The 11,303-nt window shown below is 45.6% G+C and overlaps 2 protein-coding genes across 2 annotated transcripts; both read left to right on the forward strand.

Moving 5' to 3' along the window:
* Nucleotides 1-822: 822 nt before the first annotated feature.
* LOC310662216 (galactoside alpha-(1,2)-fucosyltransferase 2-like) lies at nt 823-1,827 on the forward strand (the record flags this gene model as incomplete). Its single annotated transcript, XM_083408990.1, has 1 exon — nt 823-1,827. One exon carries the CDS (start codon nt 823-825, stop codon nt 1,825-1,827), a length of 1,005 nt encoding a protein of 334 aa, XP_083265116.1.
* A 3,962-nt stretch (nt 1,828-5,789) lies between these two features.
* Nucleotides 5,790-10,700, forward strand: LOC310663605 (galactoside alpha-(1,2)-fucosyltransferase 2-like). Its single transcript, XM_083411648.1, has 2 exons — nt 5,790-5,865; nt 9,566-10,700. Exon 2 carries the CDS (start codon nt 9,585-9,587, stop codon nt 10,647-10,649), a length of 1,065 nt encoding a protein of 354 aa, XP_083267774.1. The 5' UTR covers nt 5,790-5,865; nt 9,566-9,584; the 3' UTR covers nt 10,650-10,700.
* The last annotated feature ends 603 nt before the right edge of the window (nt 10,701-11,303 follow it).

The raw sequence follows: 11,303 nt of genomic DNA on the forward strand, positions 1-11,303 counted from the left end.
AAGTCAGGGGCACCAAGTTATCCCCCATATTGAGGGGGCCAGGCATGCCAATGCTCCCCCTGTGGTGGTTGAGGGCTGGTGAAGGTGGGGGGTGATCTTCACCCTCCAAGCCTCCTGCCCAGTGGGCCAGCACTCGCTCATAAGCAATGGGGAGCCCAGAGGATGAAAATCACCCTAAGCATGTCCCTCCCCCACCCAAGATGCCAGCACTCGCTCGGGGGCGGCAGGGGATGGCGGCCCCATCATGGGGGGGGGGGACACATCACCACTCATGTCCTGCCTCTAACAGAAGCAGAGAGGGTCAGATCAGTAAAATAGTGTGGTTGCCAAAAAAAGGTATTGTTATCACTTTCTCCAAAAACAAATTTTGACTTCAAATAGAACCAAGATGTAAGTTTCACTGAAGTCAATAGAATTTGCTTCTACATAGAGATGTATTATTTGAAGTGTGGCAACACAGTCCAAGTCACCACTGACATATATGGGTGGTTGTGATCTGCGTGTAGATACCACCTGTCTTTTCACCAGTGGCGTAGCGTGGGGGGCGGGGGGGCAGCCGCACCGGGCGCAACATCTGGGGGTTAGGATTAGGGGGGGGGAAATCCATGGGTTAGGGGGAGCAAATTACTTGCCTTGCCCCGGGTGCTGACAACCCACGCTACGCCACTGCTTTTCACTCTACTCTGCTCTTCCTTTAGGTGTTCCTATTGTGCAGCTATGCATCTCCCACAAAGATGTTCCTTCAGCCAACCTGCCCTCTTATTCATCCTCTACTTCTTTGGCCTCCTGTCCCTCTCTACATTATTGCATCTGTATGACAAGATGCCATATCAGCGGTGGAGGATCAGCGTCAAGAATGCATCCAATTTCCCAGGGAGGGGACAACCTGCTTCCCTCATTACCATCAGCACCGCGTGTAATTCTTCCAGGTCATCCTCTAAGATCATAGATAGTGGCATATGGACAGTGAAATCTGATGGCCGTTTGGGAAACCAGATAGGGGAATATGCCACCCTCTATGCCTTAGCCAAGATGAATGGACATCAAGCCTACATCTATCCCGCCATGCACCAGTATCTGTCACCAATATTCCGGATCACTTTGCCTGTGCTCCATGCTGAAGTAGATAAAAAGATCCGCTGGAAGGACTTCCCTCTGCGAAGTTGGATGTCAGAGAGTTATAAACACATCAAAGGCAAGTACGTCCGGCTGACGGGCTACCCATGGTCTTACACCTTTTATCACCATATCCGCCAAGAGATACTTCAGCAGTTCTCCTTCCATGACCACATCAAGGAAGAAGCCAATCAATATCTCCAGGAGCTACGGGGGCAGCGCCGGGAGGTGACATATGTTGGAGTGCATGTCCGCAGAGGGGATTATGTCCGTGTGATGCCCAGCTGGAAAGGTGTGGTGGCTGACAGAGGCTATTTGGAGAAAGCCATGAACTATTTCAGAGAGAAGTACCCCAATCCCATCTTTGTGGTGACCAGCAATGGGATGGAGTGGTGCAAAGAAAACATCAATGCCTCCAGGGGGGATGTGTATTTTTCTGGGGATGGGCGAGAATCTTCTCCAGGGAGGGATTTTGCTCTCCTTGCTCATTGCAACCACACAATAATGACAATTGGCACTTTTGGCCGCTGGGCCGGCTATCTGGCTGGTGGGGAGACCATCTACTTGGCCAACTACACCCTCCCAGACTCTCGCTATCTTAAGGCCTTCAATTTCTCAGCAATGTTTTTACCTGAATGGATTGGGATTCCAGCTGACCTCTCCCCTCTGCTGTCCAAGAAACCTTCTCAAGTCCAGAAGCCAGAAGCTTGAGCAGATGACTGCTGATTCATATCTAATTAGATACTCTGTGTTCAGGCATTTGGCTAAATACTGTAGGCGAATACTGAAGAGCAGTGCTGGATTTACGTATAAACTAAACAAGCTATAGCTTAGTGCTACAATCTCTTGCGGGCCCCCAAAAAATTAAATGAAAAAAAACAACACCTGGATGTACATTTCCAAAATATAGAATAAAAAACAAATAAAATAAAACCTACATACAGCAACAGTGTATTGTGTTGTGTAGGCTCCTCTTTGTTATGTGCAGATTGCTTTAGATACCTATTAGGTCCATAAAATCCATATAGCATACATTGAACACAAAAAAACAGCGGCAATTTGTTGTTGACAAAGGACAGCTGGACATATAATGGGCCCCATTACCTTCACTAGCTTAGGGCCTCATCAAACGTAAATCCAGCCCTGCTGAAGAGTTTCCTGGGAAGTTATGCAAGCCCTGTTAAAATCATATTAAAATTATATTTTAATTAGGAGTCTTATTACAAAGAAGTAGCAGCAAGTTGTAAAATAAAAATACAACAACAACAACCAGGCACACAACTCTACTTGAGGGGTTGTCAAAGAGACAATAGTCTCTAGAACAGTGGTCTTCAACCAGTCCAGACCCAGAACAAGGGATTCACTTCTACATTTTCACTTTTAATTTAAAATTAATAGCACTAGGATATACCACATATCACACACAGGGATATTGTCATGATTCCCCCCCCCCCCCCAGTACAAGTGAATCAACCTTTCATGTATTATTAGTTAAACTTTTGAAGCCTTTCAGTGGTTGCAGTCTCTCTTTGATTTCTGGGACCATTTTTCTTGTGAGTGTAAGTGACCATCACCATTAGCTTTGCATTTGCTTATCTAAAAAATCCTTTCTGTCATTTTCTCACTTTCCATAACTTTCAGCACCTGCTTTCTATCTTTGTCACCTGCTGGTGCTTTTTTCTCCAACTCCCTTCCTGCAGTTCTTTTGTCCTCCATCCTGACTTCCTCCTTCCGCTTTCTCAGCCTTTTTTCCGTTGCCACTTACTCTCATCTCACCATCTTGAACAGTCCTTCGTATCACAAGCCATCTGCCTGTTGCCTTTTTAAAAAACCACATACAGAAATTTGGAGAACCAAACTAAGACTGGAAATGTGAGAACCCAAAATTTCCAGATTTGCCCATCCCCTAGTGAAAAGCAGTTGGATTTTACTGCATTGTAAAGTTCAAATTTCCCATTTGACCAGGCAGGCTCTCCCAGCTGTTAGTGTGCAAACATTGTTTTATGATCAGCTAGCTAGTGCCCTGAGAAGGCTGCTAAGCAATGGCAACAGATTTGGGAGATACAGGAGCAGGAATAGCTGCTTCACCCTTCAATTTCCTCTTCTACCTTTAACCGATTCACTAAATCATTTCTGCACAGACTTGCTGAAACAAACAGAAAATTACAATGTGATAACTATATCCCTGAAATCTTCAGCTGTGTCGTGGAGAAAACAAGATAATCTTCTGAAACATAAACCAGAGGTATTACTTCATGGCTGACATTTATTATGAATTATTCTAATTAGAGAACCCCTCTTGGACTGTTTGTGTGAAAAGGAAAAGGAATGAATTTGAGACATTTGTGTCTGAAGATTGGGAAAGCATTACTTAACAGAAAGCAGAACAGTTGGATATCACCCTAGCAGGAATGTTTTGAATAATTTCTTTTATGTAACTGACAGTCGGAAAATCAGAAATCCTCTTTTCTTCTCTTTTTCATTGTCCTCCGCCCTGCCTTTCTTTCTTCCCCCCCATTGGTGTCCTCTTCTCTGGGTCATTATTGGGGTCCAAGGCTTAGACACACTTGGTTGGTGGAAGGACCTTGAGTGAGAGACAGAGATCTGGCCCTCCAAGGTCCTGAACCCAGCCCACCCGGCCAATGCAGAACCCGCCGCTGTCTAACGCGGAAAGGGCCAATTCAAGCGCTGCAATGAATATGATGGGCTTCAGCGCTGACCAAGAGGGCACCAGTGGTTGTGTGCTGCGTTACGGCGGGTGAGCGATTTTCAGCATTCCCCGCCCCCCAACAATCAAGCAGCCAATCACCGCTTACAATCTCAGGTTCGCGCTTCGTTACAGCGGGTGAGCGATTTTCGACATTGGCTGCTTGATTGTTGGGGGGCGGGGACTGCTGAAATCCGCTCACCCGCCAGAATGCAACACACAACCACTCTTGCCACAGAATGGGGAATGGGAAGGCCACTGTGGTGTTCATACAGAGCCCCCAGTCATTTCTCAGACTATTGACCTGTACACCACTACAGTGGTACCTCGGGTTAAGTACTTAATTCGTTCCGGAGGTCCGTACTTAACCTGAAACTGTTCTTAACCTGAAGCACCACTTTAGCTAATGGGGCCTCCTGCTGCCGCTGCGCCGCCAGAGCCCGATTTCTGTTCTTATCCTGAAGCAAAGTTCTTAACCTGAAGCACTATTTCTGGGTTAGCGGAGTCTGTAACCTGAAGCGTATGTAACCTGAAATGAATGTAACCTGAGGTACCACTGTACTTTATTCTTCCGCTGCCACCAATTTTGTGGGGGGAAACCCAGGGTTCCCTGTTGAGGTATTGAGTCTCAGTCAGGTAGAGTTAACAATGAAGATTAAAGTTTATTTCAAACACAAACAAGTTTTAAAATATATTTGAAACGCTGTCAAGCTGTTCCCTCTCAGGCTTGTCCCTGTCTCTAACTCACTCTAACTCCTCTAGATCTCTCAACCCCCCCCCCCCCCACACACAAAGAACCAACCAAACTGTTAAAACCTCTGGCTGAGCCTCAAAATCAGGTAGGCTCCACCTCTGGGCCTTCTTATTGGTCAACCTATTAACCCTTTCTCTCTCCCAATACAAACGTATCCCCAAGAATAGGCAAACACCACAGCCACAAACCTTCAAAAGTGGGTGAGTTAAATATTCGTTCACATCTTTTTAAAACTATAGTCCGGCCCCCAACAATGTACAGGGACAGTGAACTGGCCCCCTATTCAAAAAGTTTGAGGACCCCTGGTTTATTATGTTCTATGCTTTAAACTGTCCTGCGGTCCATTGAAGCAGGATGGTGTAGGTGTGTGTTTGTGTGTATGTATAAATAGATGAGTGAATATATGGACTTCTTTCTCTTTTTTTGCTTAATTTGCATACAGAAAACACCCGAGCAGGAAGTCATGAGGAATTCTGAAGTCCAATCGCACATTATGACCTGCATGGGTTTCATGATGAGTCTGTACAGAAGTCAAACTCACTTGTAAAAATTATGTTAACAGCAGTCAGTGTAAAGCAGTTACTCACGGCCCTTCCTTATACGATTGCAGTAGCCAGGGAGCGCGACTCCCAATCCCCCATACAGGCAGAGAAAACAAAGCTTGACTTTTCCTGAATTCTGACCAGATAGACCACCTTTGGAGAGTCACTGCAGGTTAGTTCTCCAATTTAATCCTTCAATTATCAGCAGCTGAGGGATAGTGCTGAGTGATCTCTTTGCTGTGTGTGTGTGTGTGTGAGAGAGAGAGAGAGAGAGAGAGAGAGAGAGAGAGAAGACCAAAAGGAAGGAAAGTCTAGGTGCGAGAGAAGTTGAACAATGGAGAGAATGGAGTGTTGTTTGGCAGGTTAAGCTGAGAAACAGAGACATCACATCTCCATCCAATAAATTGCACCCCCAAAGACCAGCCATTGCAGTTGTTCCTCCTAGACTGTAAGGCTGGAATTCTAAATACGTAACGTTCTAGGGGGTTACATATTAACTATAGTGGAACATCTACTTACAACCATAATCTGTTCCGGAGGTCAGGTCATAACTAGAATCGTACATAGGTAGAGGCGCACTTTTCCATAGAAAGTAATGGAAAAGTGAATTGATCCGTTCTAGACGATGTAAAACACCCCCTAAAACGGCAGTTGGGGGTGGGGCAAGGGTCAGTAAAGGGCTGATTCACTTTGGCCAGGGTCACTTTTTTTCTTGCCAGGCCAGGTTCTTCTCTGGACTTCCTCAGGTTAGTTCCTCAGTGGGGTTTGGTGCTGCAGTGCGCCCTGCTGTGCCCCTTGCAGGCAGCACCTCTTCCAAAGCTTTGTGGGTGGGATGGGGGCCCTCTCCCCGGCAGCAGAGGCCTCAGCGCTGCTCCGCAGCCAGCCGGGGGAGCTCTGGGCTGTTGGCAAGGCCTCTGCTCGTATCTAGAGGAACGTTCATAAGTCGAAGCACCGACTGAAGGTCGTAACTGGAATCGTACATAAGTAGAGCTTTACATAAGTCGAGGTTCCACTGTAGATATGAATTCATAATGCCCTGTAAGTAGGATGGCTAAATGAGTCGGAAGAAAGAGGGAACGTGCAGATCTCAGTCTAAATTATTTTACTTCTTGTTGTTTTCTGGTACATGCATGCCATGATGACTACACCATTTTACGAATTAGACCCTCTGTAAGACAGGGGCATTGACTTACCCCCCGCATTGAGAGGGCCTGGCATCACATGACCCATCCTGGCCCCGCCTGGCATGTCAACGCTCCCCCTGTGGTGATGGGGGGCCTCCCACCCAATGGGCCAGTGTTCACCCATCAGCAATGGGCAGCACAGAGGATGAAAATCGCCCTCTGCATGTCCCTGTGATGGCCTGGGACTCGGGCTCGGATTCGGAGCCAGGGGAGTCTCAGTCTGCACCGTATCCTTTGCCTCAGGCATCATCTGAATCAAGTCTGGGGCCTGACCCTGAAGAGTTCCAATCTGCACAAGTTCCCCTGCAACAAACACCAGCTGGGCCAAGTCAGGGGCCTGAGCCTGTCCTGGCTCCAGATGCGGGGATTACCTCATTGCCTTCAGCTAGGCCATCACTTAAAGCTGCTCCACTACCGGTTGGGTCAGAGGAGGCTGAGGCAGCCCCTGGGTCTAGTAACCCACCGACATCTCCCGAGCTGCAGAGACTAAGGTCTGAGAGAAGGAGATACCTGAGTACTCGCAGGAGGAGTGCTCACCTTTGGGCAAAACAGGGAGGTGAGTCGCCGGGGGATCAGGACTGGCCGTTACTCCGACAAAGATAAAAGGCTGTTGGACCCCGCCCCAGGTTGCGGGAGCAACATTGCAATATGCCAGATCCTGCCTGAGATGCTGTACCTGTCTGGTTTCCTGCCTCGTGTCCTGCCTTGGCCCTGTCGGATTGATGCCTAGCGGAACCTTCAGATTCTGGACCGCTCCTGGACCACGCTTCACATGTTACCCCCGGGCTGAGCACAGTCCCACCCCCATCCAACATGCCAGCACTTGGACTTCCGGGTTAGCGCCACCGGCAATGGCGGGCTTCCTCTGATCTGGAGGAACCCGCTCCGTGAAAATTAGGGTCTGGACCGCCACGGCGAGGCGGAGACCCATCAAAACCACAGGCGGGAGAAGCCTGTGGACCTGGGATTCGGCTGGCAGCTTTTGCGCCTCCCCTACTCGTGGGGAAACCCGATTTTGGGGATCCGGAGCGACGTGGGGTGAGCGGCGCGGTGCTTCAAATCGATTGCTCTTTTCACGGAGTGAAGCCGCATTGCTGTTGTCGGAGAGCATTAACTTTTTTCCTGTGAACAAATTGGACTCTAAACAAGTACCCGTGAGTAGAACGGAAAATTGGATTATTAAATTTCGTAATTTGGCACCAGAGCGGGAAGGTCTAAACAGGAAGTCCGCCTTTCCGCTTTTGTAAATAGTTTGAAGCAAAGATATTACAAGCTAAAGTCTGGAAAGTTATTTGTAAAGTACTAAATTTCCATCGATTAAAGTTACAAACCCCCCCTTGGAAGCAGGAGAAGAGGGGGGAAATTTTAAAACTGTTCAAGCCTGCAGCAGAGGGAGTAAAGAAAGATAAATTTCTATCGTCTTGAACCTGGGAACGAGCTGTCAAAGATAGACGTTTTGGGAAAGTTCATTGACTGTGAACAATAATGTATGTTGCAGATAGTTAAATAAGAGAAACATATTGACTCCAATGTTTCCTTTTGCACTAAAAAGGAACAAAGACTTGGAAAACGAAAGCAATTTTGTTGCCGAAATTGTTTCCTCTAGAGGGAGCTTTTGAACTGTTGTTCGGAGTGGACTTGGGGAACTCTACAGCTGTAGAGATAAGAGATCGTGAGAAACAAGCTTTGACCTTGAGAATGTTGACACAGGAAGTCTTAGTGTCTGCTTTGTGCAGGACAAGTGCATTGTTGGAGCAGCTTCATGCGAAGATGGATTTGATGACTACTGCAACTGTTAATTTTGGTCAAATAGTGAACATTTACATAGAACCTGCGCAAGAATTGACCCAGGAATCTGCCCTGACAGGGCAAGCTGTGGAGAAGATAAAGGAGGAGGTTATTGTTGAACCTCAAGTAATACAAGTCGAGAGAGATGCGGTCCTGCAAGAACACAAGCTGTCGTCTCTGATGACTGAATCTGGAGTGAGTCAGACTTGGAGTGACGGAGTCCGGTCAGGACTGGAGATGGCAAGTTGGTCAGATCCTCCTATACAGGGATGTTTTGACCTTTGGGACATGGTTTTGGGCCAGGAGGAGATTGGAGTGGTCGAGGCCCTCAATTTTGGAGGGGCATTGAAGTATGCTCTGGAATATTTTTTGGATTTTAGTGCTAACCATGGAGAACGGGCTGACCGGTCGAGAAGGGGTAAAGACATTCTTAGGTTGCTTCCCCGAGATCTACCCCTCAGAGACAAAGGAAGGAAATTAAGAATAAGACCAGCAGAAGACAAAGTAAAGTGTAGGTACAATTATGAAGAAGATCTGCAGAAGGGACATGGAAAAGAGTTAAGAGCCTCGGACATAAGATCACCTGGTTGATGGACTAGATGGAACAGACAGAAAGGACTGACAGAACTCGGGACCAGGAAGAAGTGACGGTGGATGAAGTTTGGCAGAAATTTTAAAAATTCATCTAGAGAAGTATTGTAAAATTAATGACTGTTAGAAAAATCTTGGAATGAAACTATTAGGCTTTAGTAGAAATGTTATAAGGAGTTATGTATAAATAATTTTTTTAAGTTCTATGATTTTTTCTTTTTATGGTAAGATAAGGCCAAAATAAATTAAGACAATTAAATGACAGAATATAGTGAAAGATGGAAAGGATTTGCTGAGATAATTAATAATTAGAATACAAAAGAGGGAGATGTGAGGAGGTCGAGGAAATAAGTTAATGAAGATAAGGATATGGAAATATTGGATTTGTTTTTAAATTTATTCTTTTGTTCTTGTTTTTGATTTTGGTGTATTGTATATTTGGTATTTTTTTATTCTCTTTTTATTGATTTGTATTGTTAATTCTGTTTTGTCGCTTTTCTTGTTTTTCTTTCTTCTTCTTTTCTTGTAACTTTAAATTTCCAATAAATATTATTTTAAAAACAACAACAACAACATGCCAGCACTTGCCTGGGGGCGGCAGGGGATGGGGAACCTCTCAATGAGGGGGGACAAGTCAGCGCCCCTGTCCTGCCTCTAACAGAGAGGGTCAGATCAGTAAAATGGTGTAGTTGCCAAAAGAAGCTTTGACTTCAAATAGAACAAAGATGTAAGTTTCATTGAAGTCAACAGGATTTGCTTCCACATAAACATGTATCATATGAAGTGTGGCAACACAGTCCAAGTCACCACTGACATATATCAGTGGTTGTGATCTGTGTGTAGATACCACCTGTCTTTTCACTCTACTTTGCACTTCCTTTAGGTGTTCCTATTGTGCAGCTATGCATCTCCCACAAAGATGTTCCTTCAGTCAACTTGCCCTCTTATTCTTCCTCTACATTTTCGGTTTCCTGTCCCTCTCTGCATTCTTTCATCTATATGACAAGATGCCATATCAGTGGTGGAACATCAGCTTCAAGAATGCATCCAATTTCCCAAATGCATTATCCTGTAAGATAACAGATAGTGGCGTATGGACAGTGAGATCTGATGGCCGTTTGGGAAACCAGATGGGGGAATATGCCACCCTCTATGCCTTAGCCAAGATGAATGGACATCAAGCTTGTATTTATCCTGCCATGTACAAGTACCTCTCACCAATGTTCCGAATCACTTTACCAGTGATCAATGCTGAGGTGGATAAAAAGATCCATTGGAAGGACTTCCCTCTGCGAAGTTGGATGTCAGAGGATTATAAACACATCAAAGGCAAGTACGTCCGGCTGACGGGCTACCCATGGTCTTACACCTTTTATCACCATATCCGCCAAGAGATACTTCAGCAGTTCTCCTTCCATGACCACATCAAGGAAGAAGCCAATCAATATCTCCAGGAGCTACGGGGGCAGCGCCGGGAGGTGACATATGTTGGCGTGCATGTCCGCAGAGGGGATTATGTCCGTGTGATGCCCACCTGGAAAGGTGTGGTGGCTGACAGAGGCTATTTGGAGAAAGCCATGAACTATTTCAGAGAGAAGTACCCCAGTCCTATCTTTGTGGTGACCAGCAATGGGATGGAGTGGTGCAAGGAAAACATCAATGCCTCCAGGGGGGATGTTTATTTTTCTGGGGATGGACGAGAATCCTCTCCAGCGAGGGATTTTGCTCTTCTTGCTCATTGCAACCACACAATAATGACAATTGGCACTTTTGGCCGCTGGGCTGGCTACCTGGCTGGTGGGGAGACCGTCTACTTGGCCAACTACACCCTCCCAGACTCTCACTACCTTAAGGCCTTCAATCTCTCAACACTGTTTTTACCTGAATGGATTGGGATTCCAGCAGACCTGTCCCCTCTGCTATCCAAGAAACCTTCTCTTTTTTCTTTTTTAAATATTTTTTATTGATCAATTTCCACATAACATAAGTCCAGAAGCCAGAAGCGTGAGCAGATTTTTGCTAATTCATGTCTAATTAGATACTTGCATTGAGTGATTGCACTGAGAAATAATAATAATAATAATAATAATAATAATAATAATTTATTTATTTACTTATACGCCACCCATCTGGCCAGGCCTCCCCAGCCACTCTGGGCAGCTTCCAACAGAATATTAAAAACGCAATGAAACATCAAACGTTAAAAACTTCCCTGAACAGGGCTGCCTTCAGATGTCTTCTGAAAGTCAGATAGTTGTTTATTTCCTTGTGTTTGAACTTTCATGTTAAGTTTTTGCTTCAAGGTGGGTTCAGGCATTTGGCTAAATACTGTAGGCAAATACTGAAGAATTCCCTGGGAAGTTATGTGAGGCCTATTAAAATTATATTAAAATCCTGTTTTAATTAGTTTTATTATGAAGAAGTAGTCTCACATCCCCTGGATCCGAGCATATAATTGCAATTCAAACTTCCCACAAAGTTCTCTGAGCAGGAACTACTAGTCTCTAAACCCAGTAGCACCAGATCTTTTGGGCGAGTTGTCTGAATTAACACAGAAATCCCTTATACTTGTCAAATCTTGCATAGGTCCCTAGCAAAAAGTGGGAATGACTTGAGGCCAT

The sequence above is a fragment of the Podarcis tiliguerta genome, assembly GCF_965153285.1.
Source record: "Podarcis tiliguerta genome assembly, chromosome: 13".
Classification (NCBI taxonomy): domain Eukaryota; kingdom Metazoa; phylum Chordata; class Lepidosauria; order Squamata; family Lacertidae; genus Podarcis; species Podarcis tiliguerta.